This window comes from Chrysochloris asiatica, unplaced genomic scaffold, assembly GCF_000296735.1.
Source record: "Chrysochloris asiatica unplaced genomic scaffold, ChrAsi1.0 scaffold00075, whole genome shotgun sequence".
Lineage (NCBI taxonomy): Eukaryota > Metazoa > Chordata > Mammalia > Afrosoricida > Chrysochloridae > Chrysochloris > Chrysochloris asiatica.
The window spans coordinates 10,257,781-10,281,741 of NW_006408593.1; the positions used below are offsets into that span (position 1 = coordinate 10,257,781).

A 23,961-nucleotide genomic window follows, 5' to 3' on the forward strand; every position below is an offset into this window, starting at 1 on the left:
TGGGGTGCCACCATGCTGCTGGGCACAGGCCCTGTCACTGGGTGCATACCTATGGGGCCAGCTGGACATGCATGGGCAGGGCAAGATTCCCATGAAGCCATGCGGAGGCCAGCTGAGGCAGCAGCCAGAGCTGGGCTGAATCTAAGACTCCAGGAGAATCTAAGGCTGTTTCTCTCCACACCGTTCCTCAATCCTCAAATGGGAGCACGTGCTGGACAGCAAGAGCAGGCTAGAAGTGGGGACACATGGGAACACACACGGGATGGAGAGGAGCAGCAGGGAAGGACAGGCAGGGCGTCTTCCGCTCACTGCTGTCTGTAACACATCTCAGGTAGGAGCTGAGCCAGGTGAGCTTCAGATGCTGATGGAGATATCCAGGGATAAGGAGACACCCTCCTGCTCTGCATCTCCAAACCCCATCACTGACAGGTAGGCTGCCTGGAGTCACCTGCACCCACCTGTCTGGGAGGACCCACTACTGGGTGGGAGGAGTCTCCTAAGACCTCTAGGGACCCTGGGGCACAGGTAACTTTAGAAGCAGAACAGCCCAGAGCCAAAGAGAGCTCCCACTGGACCAGGTTTGGGGTGGGGACAGGGACAGGCCTCTGTGGCCCACCTGCAGAGAAAGGCTGAAAGGCAAGCAGGAACTCAGCCCACACCTGCCTCCTCAACTGGAAGGTGTGTATGTGTGCGTGTTCGTAGGTAAGGAAGGGTCCAGCAGAGTTGTACAAGCACAGGGTCTTAGGTTAGTCATGGCATGTCCTCTAACCTGGTCAGAGGGCAGAGAAAGCAGTCCACAGGCAGCCTCTCCCAAGACCCCTGGACTCAACCCAACACTCCACAACTCGAATTCGCCAGTCATTGTCTGTTGAAGGGTTCAGAGGCCAAGGAACTCAAGAACTGAAGACGTCACATACATGTGACAACGGGGTGCTGAGCATCTCAAACCAGAATCTCCATAAATAGCATCCTGGAGAGACCCTACCCCTGCCTGCCTGGACCTGGCCCTCCCCTGCAGGCACAAGCAGGGCAGGGAGGGGGGCCTTCCAGGAACCATGGGAACAGAAGCCCTGCCCCACCTACCCCGGGCACTAGAGGGGGGTGCCCTGGCCTGACCGGCAGCTAGATTTTCTTGGGTCTTCTGCCGACTTGGTAGTAGTAGTAAGCGCTGATAGCCACAAACAGGACGCGGCTGGCTAGTAGCAGCAGGACCCCCAAGGACATGAGACCTGTCTCAGCGAGGGAGGCACCGACCACTGCAGGAGAAAGTGGGGGGAAGAAACAAGTCAGTGACCCTGCCATCTGGCAAGAGCAGAACCTGCCCCTACCTCCTCCAGTCTTAAGACATTTCGGTTCAGATGCACCCCGACATGGCAGTAGTGGAGTAGATAGAATGTGTGGACCAAACTAAGTGTGTGCTGGTACACACATAAGTACATCAAGGTGAGCAGCTGGAGACGGGGGGGGGGGGGGGGGGGGGGGAGCTGCCCTGCTGACCCCCACCCCTGCTTCCTCCGTCCCTTCCAGGCCCACCTCCATGCTCACCCAGAAACTGGATCCCGAAGTAGCAGGCTTCGGTGAGCAAAGTCCACCGGATGATGGCTTTTTCGGCAGTGTACAGAGCGTTCCACATGATCAGGGAGATGCCTGGGGTGGGTGGAGCCAGTGGGTGAGGGTGGAGCAGCTTGGCCCACCCCTTTCTCCTTCCCTCCACCCACCACCTGCAGGGCCATATACAAGTCAGCCGGACGGACAGCTCGCCCCTGCAAGTCACTTCCCCCACACTGTGGCTCAGTCTCTGTGTAAACTGGGTGTACTGACCTTCTGCCAACTAGTACATGCCTAGTTCGGTGCTGATAGGATCTATGAGTTCATGGTTATCTGGTCCTATAGTTAGTTGCATCTTCTTTCCACAAGGATTCCCAGAGACGGTACATTCCTTAATGGTAAGGAATTCCTCCAGGTGGTGGGGGAAGCACAGACCCTATTTTCTTGGAAGAACCACCCCACAGAGTCTCTGTCACCCCAGCTTACCCAGAAACAGCTGGCACTGGGGACCGGCTCTGCCCTCATTGCCGCTCAACAATAACTCAGAATCCCAGCTCTCCCACTGTGTGGATGCTACACTTGAAGTAGCCTCAACCCCCACCACCCCTTGCTCCAGCCACAGCCTTGAAGACTGAGTCGAAATGCAATCAGTATGCTGTGGAGTCAGAGGGGATAGTGAGTTTGAACCACTGACCATGCAATTCAAACCGACATTAACCCTCAGCACCACACCAGGACTGGGGAATCTTGAGCACACTGGCCTTGGAAAATGGGACCACATCAGAGATGGCTGGAGTCTGGGCCCCCTATAGGGTATACGGAAGAGGCAGCTGGATCCACTCCCTCAGAGGACCTTGTATGCCAGGACTTTTCCCTCTAGGCAATAGGGAGTCACAGAATGTTTTGGAGGAGAGGGGCAATGACCTGCGTTGAGAGTTTTAAAAACTCTTAAGTCACCTTTCTTGCAGGCACTGTGTGCAACTCAGATTACAGGAAACAGAAACAGTTCAAAAGAGAGGCCCAGGAGGATCTGATCCCAGTAGCCCAGGATAAAGATGGAGTGGGTGCGAGGGGTTGATTCTACCTTCTATACTGTGAGGCCCCGGAGGGGCAGAGCAAGGCCCTCATTCATTTCTGTACTCCAGCGCCCAGGGTAGTGCGATCCACTGGGTGCGTTCTGCTAATGACCACAAGATGGCAGCACACACACAGAGACAGACTAAACAGCTGAATGAAGATACCTTGGGAGACACAGAATGCTACAGTTTCCAGCAGGGGAGAAGAGAAGCTCCCTGCTCAAATAGATGCTCCCCAATTGGGTCCCCTCCCCCAGCATCTCCCATCGCTACTCACTGAGGAGGGCACCACCGTAGAGGCGGATGGGGGTCTTGCCAGTCACCTCGGCTCCATCAAAGACTATATCATAGAGTTGGTCAGGTAAGGTGAGGGCCTGGAGACACAGAGAGAGCCACTCAGAGGGCTGGCTCTTCAGGACACTTTGGTCTGCCCTTCCTCCCCGAAGAGCCAGGCTGTGGTCCTTGGGACAGTCCAGGGCTGAGGTCTTGATTGCACCCTTCCCTTCCATGGGTAAGGAAAGGCCAAGACTCAAGGATGCTCCAGGCAGTGCATGGTGGGAACTTGGGGTGGGGCTTCAGTGATGGCAATGCCAGGAGTTGTTGGGGGGCATGGAGGGGGGGCAGGCAAGAGCCCCAGAGAGAAGCAAGGCTGGGAGACCCAGACACAGGGCTAAGGCACAGGTGGGGTGAAGGCTCACCATAATCGCAGTGGCAGAGAAGAGCACAGCAGACACAAACTGCCAGACCCTGGGGAGGAATGGAGAGGAGGGTCAGACCCTCCTTCCCAGCCCAGGATGACTGGTATGGGGAAGGTTGTAAGACAGGCTGGAATCAAGACACAAGACCATCCAGGTACAAGGCAAAATGGGGCCGGGTCTTCTGCAGCTACACACACACAAAATCCCGGGAACCCCAAATACACATAAATGCTTACCTGAGTCCCAAAGGCTCCCGAACTGCAAATTTGATTTCATTGCCCAAGACTTGGCTGATCTGTGGACACAGAGGGGTCAGAGGAATCACACTCGAGCTCACTGAGACCCTCTCCCCGCAACACACCACCCAGAAACCCGCCTCGGACCCTCTGCTTTGGGCAAGAGTTGTCCCAGGTTGGACTCATGCTGAGGCCACCCCATTTCCTGCCTTTCTTTGACAGTGAAGTTTAAAGGAAGCTGAAAACAATGTGGTTACAAGCAGCGGCTCAAGGATCTGTCAGACGAGGGCTAAAAACCTGGCTCTGCCACACTTACTGGTGTGCCTCGGGGCGAGTCCTTCACCTTCCCTAAATCTCAGTTTCCTCATCTACAGAATGAGGATAATCAATGATCTCGAAGACTTCCGTGGGAAATTGAGAAGAGTCCACAATGCTTGTAACACAATGGTGCATAATAAGCAATTTATTTGCAAAAGTATATCAATTACTTCTAATCTCTGTTTTTTTTATTATTACTATTCCCCTGGCATCTCTGTTCAGTTTCTAGAGAAAATGAGCTAAACCTGAGGGCTCCTGCAGCAACATGGGCCTTAGCTACTCTACCCGGATGATGGGCCCATCTGCCTTCCCCACCCTGGTGTGCAGAGTCCAACCACAGCGCACAACCAGCTCAGGGTCCCTCCAGAAGCCCACCTTGGAGCGGTGTACCTCCCCATCATCATCCTCCCCTCCCACGCCGAGGATCTTCCGAGTCTTCAGGCGGCTCACAAGGTCCGTCTGGCTGTGCTTCTTCATCAGGGGTGGGGGCTGCTTGGCTGCCATCTTGTCCTGAGCCGGTCCTATGCACAGGGGCTAAAGGGAGACATTGCCTCAGGCCTCTGGTCCTTTCCAGCACCTAGACCTCAGGGGGGAGGTCCTAATATCGAGGAGAGGCCAGACCCCACCCCCCAGGGCCTGTTAGGGGCTTCCCTTCAGTCAGGGGCAATGAGATGGGAATCCAAGGACCCAGACTCAGCACTCAATAACCCCGCTGTATGATGCTGGGCAAATCACTGTCCTTTTCCACCTCAGTTTCCTCATCTGTGAAATGGGATGAGGGCAGATGCTGCCAAGGCCCTTTCAGCTGCATGAAGTCCATCTGGCCTAAGTGGACATCGCACACCCAGGGTGACAGGCTGGATGAAGCCATCAATGGCACATGGACTAGGAAAGGGTGTGGGGGAGGGGACAACAAAGGGCCTGAGCCATCAAAGACAAAGCTCAGAAGAGGGACAGATGTGCACAAGCCTGAAGCGGGGGTTTCTGGGTTCCGAAGTCCAGGCCTCCCATTAAACTTATGCCTAGACAACCCCGGCCACACAGCAAGCTCTTCTTCCCTCCCTCTTATCTCCCAGACGCCCTCCTTCAAACCTGCCAAAAAAGCCAGCTCAGCCACAGGAAGGGGGCCAGGGAATAGAGGTGCCCTGCCCAAGCCTCGCCCCTCTTCCCTCCCTTCCCACCCAGTGTCTGCCCCAGGCCTGTGGCCCCCAACTCCATCTGGGGCCAGGTCTGGCACACCTACCGTGTTGTGTTGGGCACTGCACTGGGAATCAGGGATGGAGAGCTGAGCTGAGCACCTCGCCTTCAAACAAGCAAAATCTATACAAAGGAGACATGGGTGTAATCACAGAAAGGCTGGCTCAGCAGAAGGCTGCTGAGGAGAGGGGGTCAGGGATGTGGTTGAGAGGGCTTTTAATCACAGCCAGATGAGAACTACTTATGCCCATTCTGCAGCTGAGGAAACTAAGCTCAGTGAGGTTTGACAAAGGCTGGATGAATGACAGAGGTCATCCCCATCCCACCACGTGCCCCAGGACACTGGATACTTCTCCTTCTTCCAGTATCCTGTTTCTACTCACGCCACCCTCTGGTTTGGGTTGCGCAATGTGCACTTAACCTAAAGGTTGGTAGTTTAAACCCACCCACTAAGTGCCACTAAGAAAGGTCAGGTGATCTCTTTCTGTAAAGATTACAGCCAAGAAAACCCTATGGGGCAGCATTTATCTACGACACAGGGGGCCACCATGAGTCCAGTCTTTCTGACTGGGCAGGTAAACAATCCCCCATTTGCAGATGAGGCTCAGAAGTCATCTGAAGGACCGAACTGGGGATGACCAGACCTTAGCCTTGGGTGAACTGTCCATCTTATTGCTGTGGGGTCCCAGGCAAGTCTTATCTTTTAGAACCCCTATAGAGGTTACCAGAGGCAGAGTGCGGAACTATCCCCAGGCCCCCTCCAGCTTCCAAATGTCTCAGGGTCCAAAAGCAAAAGAAAACACCAGAACAGAGAATCAAAACATGGGGTGAGGTGGGGGTTGGACTTCGGAGAAGGGTTCCTGGTGATGCATCAGTTAAATTCTCAGCTACTGCATAAAAGTTGAAGAGCTTCAAACGCACATTATGTGGAAGAAAAGACATAGTGTGATCTGCCCCGTAAAGATGACAGCTTAGGGAACCCTATGGGGCAGTCCTCCTGTGTCCTGTAGGGTAGCTGTGAGTCACAGACACAACTGGCCAGCACACACAAGACAGGATGAAGTGCAGAGGTGATGTGACAGCTTGTGTTCAGAGGACATAAGCTTGGTTTGTTGTTGTTGTGTGCTGTCGAGTTGGTTCCGACCCACAGCAACCCTGTATAGGGTTTCCAAGGAGCGGCTAGTGAGCTTGAACCACTGACCTTGTGGTACAAACCAACCCACAGCGCCACACCAGTAGTGAATGTGACATCCAGCCTCCTCCCCACCCTCCAGGGGTGCTGGGTGGGTGGGGAGGGGGTGAGGCTCAGGAAGACACCGGATGTGTTGTTGCCACCACTGCTCACAGCTCACACCCCCACCCAAGGGAGACAGTAGAGTCATGGGGGGGGGGCATGCCTGTGCACAGCCCACACAGGGTCTAACTGGACTGTTCTGCACGGACCAGGGGGAGATGTCACAACAACTCGGCAGCTGCTACCACCTTCTCTCTCTCAGGTCCAAACGGAAGCTATAATTAACCCGGCGTCCCTCCCGCTGCCCACGGGTGTCAGTGAGCGATGTTGACAACGGAAGAGCTCACCGGCTCACCCACCCTTCGAACCTGCCTGGCCGCCTCCTTCCTCTTCGGGTTTCCCCTCTGGCCTTTTGTTTTTATTTTTTATTTGCATACAATAAAGTTGACTTATTTTGGAGTCCTGGTGTGCCACTGTAGGATAAGCACTGGACTGCAAGGTGGGTTTGAACCGCACAGTAGGTGGTTCAATCTCACTGGTCGCTCCCCCGAAACCTTATACAGGGTTGCTATGAGTTGGAATTGAATGGATGACACTTAACAACATTTTGGTGTCCAGTTCTATACATTTGACCACATCTATAGATTCATGTGGAGTCCTGGAGTGATGCTCTAGGATAAGCATTGGACTATGGAGTCCTGGTGTGGTAGTGTGGATTAATGTGCTGGACTGCAAAGTTGGTTTGAACTGCAAGATCAGTGAATCAATCTCACCATCCGCTTCTCGGAAAACCTATACAGGGTCGTTATGAGTCAGAATCGACTCGACAGCACTTAACAAGATAGATTCATATGAATACCACTGCCACTTCTAAGGAATCCTGGTGTGGTGCTGTGGGTTAATGCGCCAGACTGCATAGCAGTTTGAATTGAAAGGTCGGCGGTTCAAGCTCACCAGCTGCACCTCAGAAACCCTATACAGGGTCGCTATGGGTCAGAACCGACTCGGTGGCACTTCACAACAACAATAACAACAACACTTCTAAATTAGCACACAGCAGTTTCATCACCCTAAAAAAGTCCCTGGTGTTATCCCAGATACTCCCCCAGCCCTGTCTCACCCCAGTCCCTGGCAACCCCCGATCTGTTCTCTGTTACTCTAGGGGTTTTTCCATCTGCGTTATGTAAATGAAATCATACAGCTGATAACTTTTGAGACTGGCTTCTTTCATTCATCCCAGTGCCTCTGAGATTCTTCCAAGTGTGTATCAAGGGTGACGATGAATAGAGCACAGTCCTGGTATGGTGCTGTAGGGTAAGCACTGGACTGCAAGGTTGGTTTGAGTCACAAGTCAGAAATGCAAATTCACCAGCTGCTCCTTGGAAACCCTCTACAGGGTCGCTATGAGTCGGAACCAACTCTACAGACTGAACAACAGCAGCATGTATAAATACCAAGCAGTGGGACTGTTCAGGTGTGTGGTAGCAGAAAGTGCCAAGCTGTTTCTCTCTCAGGGCAGTTGTACCATTTTGCATTTCCCCAGCTGTTCCAGTTCCTCCATGCCCTCGTTAACACTTAGTATGGTCAGTTTGTTTGTTTTAGCCCTTCTAACAGGTTTCCCTAAGGAGCTCCGGTAGCGTTGTGGTTACGAATCGGGCTGTGAACCACAAGGTCAGCAGTTCAAAACTACCAGCTGTTCCACAGGAGAAAGACGAGGCTTTCTGCTCCCATAAATATTTACAGCCTCAGAAACCCTGTACAGGGTTGTTATGAGTCAGAACCGACTCCACGGCACATAACAACAACAACAATAGGTTTCCCTGGCTTTTGAAGTCTTCTCACCCAGGCTGCCTAATTCAGTCCTGCTTTGCTCCTGCTGGCTGTGTGACCGAGGGCAAGTGACCTCACTGTTTTTAGTCTCAGTTTCCCCACCTAAAATATGAAGCTATAATTCTCATCTCCTAGAAAACTTTGGGCAAAAATAAAAGAATCACACTGGTCAAAGAACTTGGAGCAGTACCTACCCATTTAAATGAAGAAACAGCTTTTAGTGGGAATCTGTTGTGAGACCGGGTCCGGGTGATGGGTCAGGGCCCCTACCCTTAAGAAGCTGCGTGGGGAGAAGGTTGATCGGCTAAACATCGATTGAAGCAAGTGACTTTTCTTCTCTCAGTCAAAATGTTCTCATCCATGAAATGGAACTCACAACCCTGACTTTGCCCTCAAAAGGATCCTTGGTAGCACACCCATGAAGTACTAGGCTGTTAGACGAAAGGTTTTGCAGGTTTGAATCCACCCAGCAATGTCAAAGAAGACAGGCCAGGCATAAAGATTACAGCCAAGGAAACTCCACGGGGCAGTTCTACTTTGTCATATGGAGTCATGGAGCCATAGGAGAGGGAAATTGACTTGAAGGCACCTAACAACAATGACATTAACAAACAACTTCTCCAGGACCGGCCTAAGGGAAAACAAGTAAAGTACCAACTAAATGCTTAAGGTAGAATCCTAACAATGGTTAAGAGCCTACCTGCTAAATTCAGATTCCCTAGGTTCAAATTCTTGATCTGCCACTTCTTAGCTGTGTGTCCCTGGCCAAGTCACACAATGTACTCTGTGCCTCAGTCTCCCCATCTGCAGTTGGGAAAATTAGAGGTCATACCCGCCAGGAGGTAGCACAGTGGAACCGTAGGATATGCACTGGATTGTGAACCACAGGTTTCTGGTTCCAGCCCACTAGCTGCTCCACGTTAAATGGACGTGGCTTTCTGCTCCCACAAAGATTTGCAGCCTCGGAAACTCCATACAGGATCATCAACACTTTACAACTACCACCACCGCACAAGGATCTACCGCTCACCCATCAGTCTCTCACGCTGTGGTGGCATGTGTTTTACTGTGATGCTGTAAGCTATGCCAGTATTTTAAATACCAACAGGACCATCCATGGTGGGCAGGTTTCAGCAGAGCTCCCAGACTAAGGCATCAGGAAGTAAGAAAGACAGACACTTCTCAATGGCGGTTGTTATATTAAGTGCTATAGAGTCAGTTCCGACCCACAGCGACCCTGTATAGGGTTTCCAAGGATCAGCTGGTGAGCTTGAACCGCCGACTTTGCAGTTCTAACAGACTTTGCAGTCCAGTGCATTAACCACAGTGCCACACCAGGACCACTGAAAAAAACCTATGAATGGCAATGGGACACTGTCAGATATAGTGCCGAAAGATGACCCCCTCAGGTTATAACGCACTCAAAATTTGACTAGGGAAGAGTTGCCTCCTCCTCAAAGAAGAGTTGACCATAATGGCATGAAGGAACAAAGCTTTCGGGACCTTCATTTCTTTATGTGGCACAACTCAAAATTGGAAGAAACTGGTGCAAACATTCATTAATAATGTGAATGTGGAATGGACAAATTATGCATCCAGGAAAATTGAAACTTATCAAAAATGAAATGGAATGCATAAATACTGATATCCTAGGCAAAAATGAAATGGACTGGTATTGGCCATTTTGAATCTGACCATCACAAGGTTTACTATTCAGGAAATGACAAATTGAAGAGGAATGTGTTGCATCCATCAAAAACAGCATTTAAAGATCTTTCTTGCTTGAAGTATAATGCTGTCTGTGATAGGATAATATCCACTCGCCTACAAGGAAGACAACTTAATACCACTATTATTCAAATTTATGCACCAATCACTAGAGCCAGTGATGATGAAATTGAAGAATTCTACCAATTTCTTCAGTCTGAAAATGATCAAACATGCAATCAGCATTGATAATTACTGGTGATTAGAACGCATAAATTGGGAAAAAAGAGGAAGGATTAGTAATTGGAAACAATGCTGGAGACCACATGATAAAATCTTTCAAGGTCAATGACTTCTTCGTTGAAAATACGTTTTTTAAAACAACACTGTTGTTGTTAAGTGCTTTCAAGTTGGTTCCAACCCACAGCGACCCTGTACTGGGTTTCTGAGGAGTGGCTGGTGAGTTTGAACCACTGACTTGCCGTTCAAATGACCTTGCAGTCTAGCGCATTAACCTGCAGCACCACATCAGACCTCTGAATGGTGACTATAGACTTGGACCTTACCAGGTGGAAAACCCAGGAATCAAGTTGACTACATCTATGGGAAGAGTCGGCGAAAAAGCTCCATCATCCATATCATCAGCCAAAACAAGACCAGTGAACACTGTGGGACAGACCATCAATTGCTCATTTGCAAAGTTCAGGCTGAAGCTGAAGAAAATTAAAACAAGTCCACGAGAACTAAAATATGACCTTGAATATATCCCACCTGAATTTAGATGACATTTTAAGAACTGATTTGATGTATCAGACACCAATGACCAAAGACAGAAGAGTTGTGAGATGTCATCAAGATCATCGTCCAGGAAGAAAGCAAAAGGTCATTAAAAAGAAAAGAAAGAAAAGACAAAAATGGACATCAGAAGAGACTGAAACTTGCTCTCGAGTATAGAGAAGCTAAAGCAACTGGAGGAAATGAGGAAGTAAAAGAGCTGACAGAAATTTTCGAGGGGCAGCTCAGGAAGACAAAGTCAAGTATTACAATGAAATATGCAAAGACCTGGAGTTAAAAAACAAAAAGAGAACACACTCAGCATTTGTCAAAAGGAAAGAACTGAAGAAAAAATTCGAGCTTTGACTTTCAAGATTGAAGGATCCCATGGGCAAAGTATTGAATGATGCAAGAAGCATCAATAGAAGATGGAAGGAATACACAGAGTCACTGTACCAAAAAAAAAAACAAACAAATTGGTTGATGCTCAACCATTTCAAGAGGGAGCATATGATCAATAACCAAAGGTACTGAAGGAAGAAGTCCAATCTGCACTAAAGGCATTAGCAAAGAATTGAGGCACCAGGAATTGATGGAATACAAATTGAAATCAACAAACTGATATAGCATTGTAGGTGCTTTCTCATCTAAGTCAAGAAATTTGGAAGACAACTTACCTGGCCAACTGATTGGAAGAGATCCATATTTGTGACGATTCCAGAGAAAATCATCAAACCATATCGTTAATACCACATGCAAGTAAAATGTCGCTAAAGATAATTCAAAAATAGTTGCATTGATAGAAAGTTGCCAGAAATTCAAGCCAGATTCAGAAAAGGATGTGGAATGAGAGAAATCATTGCTGTTGTCAGATGTATCTTGGCTAAAAGCAGAGAGTACCAGAAAGGTATTTGTTTGTGCCTTATTAGCTACGCAAAGACATTCGGCTGTGTGGATCACAACAAGCTATGGACAACATTGTGAAGACTGGGTATTCCAGACATTTATTTTGCTCATGAGGAACCTGTACATAGACCATCAAGAGTTATTCAAGCAGAACAAGGGGAGAGTAAGTAGTTTAAAATCAGGAAAGGTTATAGCCTTCCACTATCTTTATCCAATCTGTATGCTGAACAAATAATTCGAGAAGCTGTGTGATATGAAGAAAAATATGGCATCGGGTTGAAGAAAGACTCATTAGCAACCTGAGATATGCAGATGACACAACCTTGCCTGCTGGAAGCCAAGAGGACTTACAAATACTAACTGATGAAGATCAAAGACCACAACCTTCAGTACGAGTTGAATCTCGATATAAAGAAAACAAAACCCCTCACAAGTGGACCAATAGCATCATGATAAACAAAGGAAAGACTAAAGCTGTTAAAGACACCATTTTGCTGGGATCCAAGCTCAACACTCATGGAAGCAGTAGTCAAGAAATTAAAGATCATACTGTAAAAAGACTCTTTAAAAAGTGTTAAGGATCAAAGATGTCAGTTTGAGGACTAAGGTGTGGCTGACCCAAGCCCTTGTATTTTCAATAGCCTCTCATGCATGTGAAAGTTGGTCAGTGACTAAGGAAGACTATAAATAATTAATGAATATGAACATGGTGTTGGAAGACAAATCATGGACTGCCAGAAGAACAAATAAATGTGTTGTAAGAAGTACAGCCAGAATCCTCCTTAGAAGCAAGGATGACAAGACTTCGTCACAAGTAGTTTAGGATAGGCCAGTCCCTGGAGCAGGACATCATGTTGGTAAAATGGAGGGTCAAAGAAAAGAGAAAGACCTCCATCAAGATAGACTGGCACCATGACAGCAAAAATGGGCTGAAACATAACAGTTGTGAAGATGGTACAGGACCCGGCAGTGTTCTGTACTGTTGTCCATAATGTCACCCTGAGTTGGAACCCACCCAACAGCACCTGACAACAGCACCATAACCTCACGGGAATGTTGTGAGAAAGTAAGGTGTGACCTCTATGAGGTATGCTGATCCATGGAAAGTGGGCGGTGCTTAGACACTGACTCCCCACCTTCCCCAAGCCCCCTCAAGAGCACAGTGGCATGGGGTCAGGGGTCAGGGGCCAGGGGAGGATCCTACCTAGCATTTGCTAACTTCCCTAGACCTTTCCTACTGCATGGGGCTAGTGCTGGAGCCCCAGCTCAGAGGATTAGAAGCTTCCAAGCATTTTTGTTGTTGTTAAGTGCTGTTGAGTCGGTTCCGACTCATAATGACCCTGTATCATTATGTTTAAATCACCAATCTTTGCTTCAAACTGACCTCGTAGTTGAATGCTTATCCTACAGCACCACACCAGGACTCCTTCCAACTGTACCTGCACCAACCCCTTAGTCGCACCACAACACACAGGGTATTCCCATCTGCGCCACAGGCTTGGGTCCCTGCAGGGCTAATCAGCCTAGGTGGGTGCAGGGGTATCATGTCCTGGCATCCATGCCATCAGGTATCTTAGGGATGAGAGCTGGAAGACCCCCACAGTGGCTCCGGAAAAATGAAAGCTGGAACCTCACCACAAAGAGGAAAATCCCTGTGCCCAGCACAGCCCCCCAGACAGCTACCTCTCCAAGCACTGAGTTCTGTCCCTTCTTCATTCCCAGGACTGGGCCCTGACTAGGGAAGGCCGGGGGGAAGTTATACTCGTAACCTGAAACAACACACACACACACACACACACACACACCTCAAGTCTGCCTCTCTTCCCCTTCAAGGCCACTCTGGGTGTTTCTTTTTGGCCTGCCACCATGGAGTCCTGATGTGGTACTGCAGGATAATGCACTGGACCGCAAGGTCGGTTTGAACTGCAAGATCAGCGGTTCAAATCCAGCGGCCGCTCCTCAGAATCCCTGTACAATGGAAGGCGGCTGCTTCCTCTCCTGGCCCAGTGGCCTCTGCTGGCCCTAGGCCCTAGGGCTCCCCCTGGGTACCAGGTTGTCCCTGCGGGAGCAGGTGGGGAAGGAGGCTGCCCTCCAGGGGCAAGTATAGCGGGAGGGGCACTGCCAAGTGAGGATCAGGGGAAGTGTCGCAGCCCCCAGGCCTCACATTCATGACCTTTGGCGTTGTCCTTGGTTGGCCAGTCTGACCTCAGCTCCCCAATTACACCAGCAGATCACTCTCCTTCAAGACCCACTGAAGTCTTGATTAAACCAGATGGTCCTCCCTGCCTCTCTGCTGCCCCCACCTGAATCATCCGTGTTCTTCAGGGATGTCTTTGCTTTCTCCAGTCAGCCTTCCCAGGGCACAGAGCCCTCTCCCTCTGGACTCTGATCGGCCATGTCCAGCCTTACATCCAGACTCACTGCCCAGCAGCTGCATGCCTGGGACTGGGAAGCCCAAGGGCAGGGCGGATGCATTGCTCCTCAGGCACTTAGGTAGAAAAAGTGCCAGCTGAGTTAACAGAACCAGAATCTATCCTACCCAGTGCAGGCAGAAACCTGAGGTCCAGAGTGGGGCAGGAGATGGACAGCAGAAAGTGCCCGAAAGGCAGACAGAACTGGGCTTGAATCAGGGCACCTCTATTATTCAGATGGCCTCTGGCAATCAGTTTTACTTCTGGCCCTCAATAAAATGGGAATCAAACAACAGCGGGTAACTGAAGAGCGCCTGGGGGTGATGATGAGAGCAGGATGAGAACTAGGGGCCCCAACACCACCCTTGCTGCAGCCAAACGTGGGACCATCACTAGAAAGTGCCACAAGGCAGGGGTTTCTGTCAGTATCGGTCACTGCTCCGGGAACAGTTCCTGGTGCCTATTTGGATGGAGCTTCATCCGTATCTGAATTAGTGAGCGAGGAGTCAGGTGGAAGGCTCAGGGGTTCCTTGGTGGTATCTGAGGAGGTGGATCATCTCCAAACTGCCTCGGAGACAGCCAGGTGGAAGGAGGGAGGCATGGCCAGATAGAGGCCAAGCAAAGTCCCTAGAGGTTAACCAGGTCAGGAAATAAGGGGGTTTTCTGGGGTTACAAGTGTCAAGGGTAGGATAGCAGAGTGTGACAGGCCATACTTAATGATAGGGCAAACCTGGGCTCAACTCCCTGCTCTTTCTCTTAATCTCTGTGTGACTTCAGGACTAGGACTTAACCTCTCTGTGCCTCCATTTCCCCATTTATGAAAACAGACTACTTACTACTTAGCTCTCAGGGTTGGGCACCTGACACATGCTCCACAGAGGACAGCAAGTAACAATATGAATGGGTGGTTGCCTAGGCAGCAATCGGACTGGACGGAGGCATCATCACCAGGCAGGTCGTATAGGGCTTCCCCCACCCTCATGTAGCCTTCCCAGGAAGCCTGGTTTCCATAGAAACAGGAGAACTGGAGCTGGCCCCACTGGGAAGATTGCATCCAGGTGGGCTAGTTTCGGAACCTGGCCAGAAGAGGGCAATGAGAAGAGGGAGGAGACCTTAGGGACCCAAAGCACCCACCAGTTGCTGAGTCTCCCTGTGATTCCAGGTGGAGTCACTGCGGCTGAGCACCATAGCCAAGGAATCATTTCCTTTGCAAGTAAGACCCTCTGCTGCAGGCAGTGGCCTGCTGCCCCCCCCACCCCATGTACAGTGGAGCACTGTCTCCAAGGGCATCTTCCCCAGGGCAGAGGGGGCACCAAGCCCATCCAGACCAGAAGATTCCTGGAATTCGCATCACAACCCCCTAAGAATGGCCATCACACCCTTTTTACAGATGAAGAAACTGAGGCCTGAGTGACTTATGCAAGTGTCCCTTGAATTAAAACAGCAGAGCTGGGATTCGAACCAAGTTAACTGTGTTTTAACTGGACATCCTGAGGACAGCTGTTTGTACTGTATGCTTTAAGGGAGGGCCTGAAAGTCCCCAGCATCTCAGTCCCTCCTCTGGGCCAGCCTCTGAGGATAACCGCCCTTAGACACCACCAGCACAATCTGGGAGGGCAGCAGAGAGACTCATTGTTCTGTAATACATTGGTGCAAAATAGCTGGAAATGGGGCCTACATATGATGGGCAAGGCATCACTGGGAGGGGGCCAGGGGAGACAGAGCCTGGGGTCCTGACCAGAGGGGGAGGGAGCAGAGAGAGAGCTTTCTGCTCCCAGCAGGTAGATTCAGGTCATGGGGGCTTGGAGGGTCCAGAGCCTCATGCACCATGCACCTCTACCTGGGCCCTAACCCACCACCCCCTGCCATCTAGGTGATTTCAACTTACAGCTCGGGTTGTTGTTAAGTGCCATCGAGTCGGTTCCGACCCATAGCGACCCAGTACAGGGTTTCCGAGGGTGTAAATCTTTACGGGAGTAGAAAGCCTCATCTTTCTCCCGCGGAGCGGCTGGTAGTTTCGAACCGCTGACCTTAAGGTTCGCAGCCCGATTCGTAACGGGTAGCGGTTACAAATTGGGCTGCTAACCTCAGGGTCCGCAGTTCGAAACTACCAGCTGCTCCATGGGAGAAAGATGAGGCTTTCTGCTCCCATAAAGATTTACAACCTCTGAAACCCTATGCAGGGTCGCTATGAGTCGGAATTGACTCCATAGCACGTAACTACTAACTACTATCTCTGCCCCTAAAGATTACAGCCTGGGAAACCCTAAGGGGCAGTTCGACTGTCCAAGACAGCAGACAAATATTGAACCTCCTGGAGCCTCAATTTCTTCAACTGTGAGTGGGGGTGGAGATGGGGAAGGGGCCATAATGGGATAACGGGTTGCTTGTCCTGGACCTTTAGAGAAAAACCAGGAAGTCATAGGACACAAAGGAGGCTTTTGTGTGAGTGAGGAGGGAGTGGTACTCAGGGCACAGGCTGAGGGCAGAACCCCGGCTTTGGCTGAACCTGGGGGCTTGCTTTCTGCCAGTGGCTGGAGTGTAATTATCCTAAAGGCGGTCCTGCTTAGTCAGATTCGTCTCTCTAGCTGACCTGAGCTGGGGAGGGCGGGGTTGTGTCACTCATTCCTCTTATCATCTCAGCATCTCGCTGCTCACTGTCCACACTGCTGAGGAAGAGGATGTTTGGAGAAAGGAGGGGATATAATGCGAATCCCGTCCCTTCAACCAAACTCTCTGGAAACAGAGTCAAGCACAGGATTCCACATCCCATTCACAAGCACCTCCAGGAACATGAACCCAGAGGAGGGAGGGAAGCTGGGCGCTGAACTGGCATGGAAGCAGGAGGCTGGCACAGGTACCCAAAATCACTGGGCTGGGAGACAGGGGCAGTTGAGGGCACACTCAGATTCTGCCATAGCTGATGAGCCACGGTGCCTCTTTGAAATTCAGTTTGCTCAATTAAAAAAAAAAAAAAGTGCACGTGGTCTCCAGAGCCTCCTTCCAGCGCTGATACTGCTGATTTGGCTTCCAAACCCTGCCTTCTCACTAGCCACACACAGGCCCTACAGACTGTCCCCCCCTCCCAAAAAAAAAACTCCCCAACACACACACACACACACACACACAGTCTGATGTCTGGAATCTTCTTGCTTTCTACCTCTGCTGTCTCTCCATCTCTTTTGAAGGCGCTCAATTTCCAGAAAGGCTGAGAAAAGAGCAAACTTTCATCACAAACATCTCCAGGGCTTCAGGGACAAAACATAAACAGTCCCTGTGGGTTGGAGGAGGTTAGCGTTAGCAGGCAGAGTGGGAGGCATTCTCACCCAGGGGTCTGAAGCTACTGCTGTGTGCAGGGCCAGGAGTGGTGGGTCCTTTCTTATATCAAGTGTCCAACGCTATTCAGAAATCTTATTTGGCCTGAGTGTCGCTCTGGAGAGCTTCTGTCCTTTTTGACCCAGGACTGGGCCCGACTCCCCCTTGGTCCAGTGACCGGGTCAGGGCCCTCAAGGGCATCTGGTGTTCTTACAGGCCAGCCCAACTTCCCCATCCCCTGGGACCAGGGCTCTTGTGAGAATCTACCCCTCCCTGGCCTGCGCCCCGCCCCCAAGGCTGGGGGAGGGGAGGAGGGGAAGGAAGGAAAATTTCTTAAACAGAATGTTCCTTGATTTTGAACCAACTTTTTCAGAATCAAGTAGTGATTTGTCTGTTGGATGGGTTGATGGAGGCAGGCAGGCAGAAGGGTCGCTGTAATGTCCCCAGGGTGAAGTGAGCCAGAAGCAAAGTCCTGGACCTCATCTCCTTAGGACTTGGGGTTCTGGTTTCCTGGTTAATGGAGTGGGTGGAGACTCAAAAGGGCTGTACTTCAATCCTGGCTCTGCCACTTACTTCTTGTTTTTGTAAGTGCCATTGAGTTGGTTCCTACTCATAGCGACCCTGTATAGGATTTCCAAAGAGCGGCTGATGAGTTTGAACCACTGACCTTGCAGTTCAAACCGACCTTGTGGTCCAGTGCTTTATCCTAGAGCGCAACACCAGGACTCCTTATCACTTACTAGGAGCCCTGGGAGTGTTTAACTGCTAGCTCCAAGACCTTGGGGATGAAAGAACCCGTAATATCTTTAGGGTCATCCCATTGCCACCAAGTTGATTCTGACTCATAGTGACCCTTACATCTGTCTCTCACAGACTGGCTCGTGGGTTTGAACTGCCAGCCTTGCTTTAAAGCAGTCTAACACTCTACCCACTTGGTATGGCGCTGTGAGTTAATGCGCCAGACTGCAAAGTCTTTTGAACTGCAAGGTAGGTGGATCAAGCTCACCAGCCGCTCCTTGGAAACCCTGCACAGGGTCGCTATGGGTCGGAACCGACTCGATGGTACTTAACAACAACAAGACACCAGGGCTGCTGTAAGTAGGAATCAGTTGGAGACACAATTATCACCACCACTTACAAGCTGCATGGCCTTGGGCCGGTGATTGCATCTCTCTACCTCAATTTCCTCATCTGTTAAATGGATGCAATGATGAGCCCTATCCCTCAAGATAGATGCACAAGAAGCCCCCAGAGCAGCACCTACTTTGCAGTAAATTCTCTATAAGAATTGGTAGGTTTGTTGGTTTGTTTGTTTTTTCAGGCCAGGAGACTCAACTTCTTTGCCTGTTTCCTTTTTAACCCTACCAACTCAGTACCAAGAGGGTATCAGAAGTGAGCAGATCTAAGAAGGAGAGGAAACAGAGAGAGTACGAAGCAGACCTGAGAACAGGGCTGGGAATGGGTTCCAAGAGATCAGAGCCCTTTGGGGCTCCAGATGCTTACCTCCCACCTTCTTGTCCCCAGGCACCTGTGAGGGGTGCAGTCAGTGGTGTTGAATGAATGACTGACAAGTAGGGTGCAGGAAAATCCCTTGGGCCAAGAGTCAGAACACTAGCACCCCCACTGGTGATGTGGATTCTGGGGCCACTTAAATATCGCCTTTGGGCCCTCTTTCTCTTATCTGCAACCATTCAGAGCTCCAACCATTCTCGCCCAGCCTTGTTTCCAATCTCTTTGTCACCGCCTTATCCTACCCTAGCTGCACTGGTCTCTTTAAACATGGCAGGCACAGTCTAGCCTCAGGGCTTTTGCATGATTTCCCCTCCCACATCCACCACACAACTCACTCCTTTACCACTCTCAAGTCTTGACTCAAAAGCCACCTCCACAGGGAAGCCTCCCTGGCTACCATTAAAAATGGTAATGGCACCCTGACCTCCACACCCCTGGACACTTGGCTTTTTCTCCCTCACCTCCCAATAGCCTAGCTAATCTGCTCATTTATTTTATTAGTTTTTCACATACCCTCTTGAAACATCTGCTCCATGTAGGCAGGAGTCTATTTTGTCTGCCAGCTGTCTCCGGAACACCTGGAACTGAGTCGGGCCCTTTGCTCAACAAATGTTTAGGGTGCAGCCCTCACATTTTGGTCACTCAGAGAAAGCACGTAACAGGAGACTGTGTAAATATCAGGGGTTACTGTTAATCCCATCCCTTCTTGCCCTGCTCCCCCTCCACAGTAGGGTTGGCCCTCCCTTTCCCCTTCTCTAGTAGAGGTGGTGTGGTTAGGTGCCGTGTAGTCTCCACACAGAGTGATCCTAAGTGAAGGCGTAGGGCCATCCCATAGGATTTATTGGGCTGTGAACCACAAGGTCAGCAGTTCGAAATTTCCAGCTGTTCCGTGGGAGAAAGAGGAGGCTTTCTGCTCCAGTTAAGATTTACAGCCTTGGAAACTCTGTACAGGGTCGCTATGAGTCGGAACTGACTCCACGGCGGCACATAACAACAACAGTATGTGTGTGGTACTGTGAGATAAAACACTGGACTGCAAAGTTGGTTTGAACCACAAGGTCTGAGGTACAAACCCCCCAGCAGCTCCTTGGAAACCCTCTGCAGGGTCGCTATGAGTCAAGCACTTAACAACAACAATCTTTACCAAGCAAATCACCAGGTCTTTCTTCCGTGGAGAGAGAGACTGGCTGAATTGGATCCACCAACCTATCCCTGCAGCTGAACAGTTGTACCGCCCACCAGAGCTCCCTTCGTGGAGATGGGGCTGTGGAAAAAGCAGGGGAGGGGCGGCTGTATGGAGGGTGGGGGGAGTTCAGCCCAGAGCAAGGGAACCAGCACTTAGGGACAGCCAGGCCTGGGTAAAGGGGGTTTGGGACTAGGCCCTCCACTTCAAATTCAGCAGTCATGAAGCACATAACTAGTGGGCCAGGGCGTCTGGCTCCCAGGTTTTGGGACCCCAAGGGACCTGAGGGCTCCGGCGATTCATTTTACAGATGGGACTTGAGGACTGGAGAATATATTGTGTCTTATTTACTAACAACTCAGCAAAGAAAACTTTTCCCTTCTTCCCCTGGACCGAGTTTGTTGAGTGTGGGGCTGTGGTTAACGGGGTGGACAGTGCCCCCTCCTGGCTCTTCAACAAAACATCCCTCTCCCCAGGCCACAAGAGCTGAGGTCTAAAGAGCCATACTTAGGTGATCTTCCCTTCAGCCCGGGCCTTCTCCTCTCAGATGGGCCCTACCAAGAAAAGTTTGTGTGAAGGAAACCAACCAGGAAGTGAAGGGTAGTGAGGCAAACTTGGCAGTCGGCGCTGAGCTTAGTTGGCGCCAGGAGCTACTGGTTCTCTGCCCCGCTCCTGCCCCCGCCCCCGCCCCCCCCCCGCATAGAAACCCGCTGCCCCCCCACCCCCCTTCGCAAAGAGGCAAAGAGATCAGGACTGGGGAAGGGGAGAAGGGAGGCGACTCAAAGCTAGTGCCGGGCCCCTTGGGGCGCGCCGAGGTGGAGTCGGCAGTTCCGACTGTCCCCCAGCAGATCCCAGTCGCTCCCGAGTGGGTGGGGGCTCATTGTCCACGAAAGGGGTCCCAGCCCGACCTGTGACCCTACACTGCCCGTTCCTACGCCCGCGGCTCGGGAGGGGGGAGTCTTTCTCCACCTGTGCTCCTATCGGCGACCATTTCTGCTGGATCCTCGGCAGCCTTGGGACGGGGGTCTCTCCCAGTCTTGCCCCTCCCCCCTCCAATCTTTTCCTAATCGCCCAGTTCCGGACACTCATTCACTTTCTGAGATCTCGGGACCGGAGAGTTAGGGTCCCTAAGCGGGGAACTGTTGTGCGCCCACGGTCCCCCGGTCCAGTACCCCTGCCCCCACGGTCCCCGGAACCAGGAGATCGAGCCATACTTGGGGGCAACAGGAACTCCGCCACCTCTGTCCTCAGCCCTGCGGGGGCGTGACAAGGAGGCCGAGGTGGGGTGGGTTGCTTGCAAGTTTGTGCCACGCACTTCTCGGACTGGGACACAATGGTGGGGGGGGCACAGGCGGGAGGGGACAGAGAACAGAGCGGCCGCGGTAGGAACAAAAGCAGACCTAAAGGAGAAAGACGCTTCTCCCAGGGGAGGTAGAGGGTGAAATCAACAGTCCAAGAAGGAGGCGGCGGCAGAGGGGGAGTGACGGAGAAGACAGGGAACCCACTCGGAAGGAGAGAGGAGAGCGTGAAGAGAAAAAGGGGCTGCGGGACCGCGCTTAGGAAAGCCGAGGAGGGTCCCGGCGAATTGGCAGGTGTTGGGAGATTCCGAGGCACCCGGTTTGCGCGCACGGGTTCCCCGCCAGCCCCTGCATTCCTTTCGGCCGCTGGAACCCCACCGGGTTGCACTGCGCAGGCACCGGCAGCCGGCAGCCGGCGGCGGAGGAGAAAGTGCGGGGCTCGGAAGCGGCGGCGGCGGCGGCAACAAAACTTACGTGCCTAGTGCATGGTGGCGCCGGCGCTGCGCAGGGCTAACGGACAGCGTGGACGGTCGGTCTAGGCGCCTCACATCGCAACACCGGCGCAGGGGAGGGCAGAGCAGGACAGAGCTAGACTGCTCGCAGCACCCTTCGCGACCAGGGTGTACCTTAGTCTAGCGGCCTGCGCTGGTCCCTCCTCTCTGTGCAGCGCACAAGCCAATGGCGCGCCGTCCCCTCCCACGCGCACGGCTGCCTCGCCCCCGAGGGTTGCCGCCAGGGCGGGCGGGAGACAGGGGTTGGGGGGACTGGGCTTCCGGGCTCCCCAACTCTTGCTTTCTTGGGACCGCTTGCGGAGGGCGCACTCACTCCCAGGAGAAGGCGTTTAGGATCAAAACAAGACAGGGAGACCCTTGCACGCCTCATGCTGCCCATGAAGATTTTCTTGGCGAATTGGAAGAAGCAAGAAAATCCCTGCCTTCTACTATTACCACCCCCATAGGTTGGAAAACCACTGTCTTAAAAATCCCTGCAGTATCCTAGGGCCTTGGCTTATGTCTAGAATGGAAGAGCTGCTTCAGTTGAAAGTGATACCCGAGTGTGTAGTAACAGTTACAACAATAGCGACTATTTGCTGAGAGCTAGCTGGCTAGATACCAGACATCTTGTGCTAAGCAAGTTAAATATTAACTCATCTGAATCTCATAATTTAGGTCGTTATGATTAGTCCCATTTTACAGATGGTGGTCAGGGTCCCAGCGTGACGCAAACTGTTTCTTGTTGGCTACTCACAGAAGGTGGGTTTTGTTTGTGGTTAAGTGTTATAGAGTCGGTTCCGACTCATAGAGACCCTGTATAGGGTTTCCGAGGAGTGACTGGTGGGTTTGATCTTCCAACTGTTTGTTTATCCTACAGCACTCCCCAGGATTCTGTTGTCGTTGTTAGGTGCCATGGAGTCGGTACTTACTCATTGCGACCCTATGCACAACACTGTTCCGTCCTGGGCCAACCTCACAATTGTTGCTATGCCTGCGGGTGCCACTGTACCAATCCAGCTCATTGGGGGTCTTCCTCTTTTTCTCCCACCCTCCACTTTACCAGACATGATATCCTTCTCCAGTACCTGATCCCTCCTGATAATACGTTGGAAGTAGGAGAGATGAAGTTTGGCCATGCTGGTTTCCAAGGAGCACTCTGGCTGCACTTCTTCCAATGCACCAGGACTTAAACAATTAGAATCCATCCAGACCAAAGACCTGCTGATTTACTTCAGAAACATCAGTCACTGAACACCCTTAGTGTCCTCATGAGTCAGACTTCCATGGCCACAGGTTGAGTCATTAATGTTTAATTTCATCTAGCCTTGAGATTTCCAGTCTAGGCCCACACCTCTCTCTCTCTCTGCTTGGTGTTATTTTGCCCAATAACATAATCCTCTCCCTCCTCTTTTCTCCATCTTCCACCCTCAAATCTGGCCTAAACCGAAGTTGCGATAAATTCCATTATCACTGTACTAAGACCGTATCTGGGGCTCCAGGATACCTGGAGGTGGGGGCACAATGGACAGACCTTTTGTCTCTTCACATTCAAGGGTTAGTGGTAAAAGGAGCCTGCCAAGCTGAAGGCCAGGTCAGAAGACCCAGATGTCCACAAACAATACTTGCCCATCCCCACTTAAATTCTGGGCCCCTGTGACTAATAATGGGTTTCCATCCCCAAACCCTGTATACTTCCTTCTTGGAAAACTGCTTGGGTCTTTTATCTTGTCAGGTGGTTGCATTGAGGGGGTTGCTGTGGGGGGATGGGGGAGTGGCAAGTGAGGAGGAGTCAGGTTCTACCTATTTCATTCACAAGCTAAGTAAATAGAGTAGAGAGAGGTGAGTAGCTGCCCTAGTATCTGGGTGGTGGTGTTTGGTGCCCAGGAATTGGCTCCAACATATTGTGGCCCTGAAGGCTTTCGATTGTGTGGATCATGACAAGCTATGGACAACATTGCGAAATATGAGTGTTCCAGAACAATTAATTGTACTCATGAGGAATCTGTACCTGGACCAAGAAGCAGTTTTTCTAACAGAACATGGGAACACTGAATGTTTTAAAATTAAGGAAGTTGTGTGACAAGGTTGTATTCTTTCACCATACTTATTCAACCTGTATGCTGAGCAAATAATATGAGAAGTTGGGTTCTATGAAGAAACACGTGGCATCAGGATTGGAGGAAGACTCATTAACAACCTGCGATATGCAGATGATACAACCTTG

General features: G+C 51.1%; 1 protein-coding gene across 1 annotated transcript; it reads right to left on the bottom strand.

The window, feature by feature from the left end:
* Positions 1 to 1,122: 1,122 nt before the first annotated feature.
* TP53I11 (tumor protein p53 inducible protein 11) lies at positions 1,123 to 22,125 on the bottom strand. Its single transcript, XM_006865125.1, is given in 8 exon segments — positions 1,123 to 1,256; positions 1,546 to 1,647; positions 2,902 to 2,998; positions 3,323 to 3,371; positions 3,559 to 3,617; positions 4,252 to 4,410; positions 21,870 to 21,968; positions 21,970 to 22,125. Coding segments are annotated over 8 exon segments (855 nt in total).
* Between the last annotated feature and the right edge of the window lie 1,836 nt (positions 22,126 to 23,961).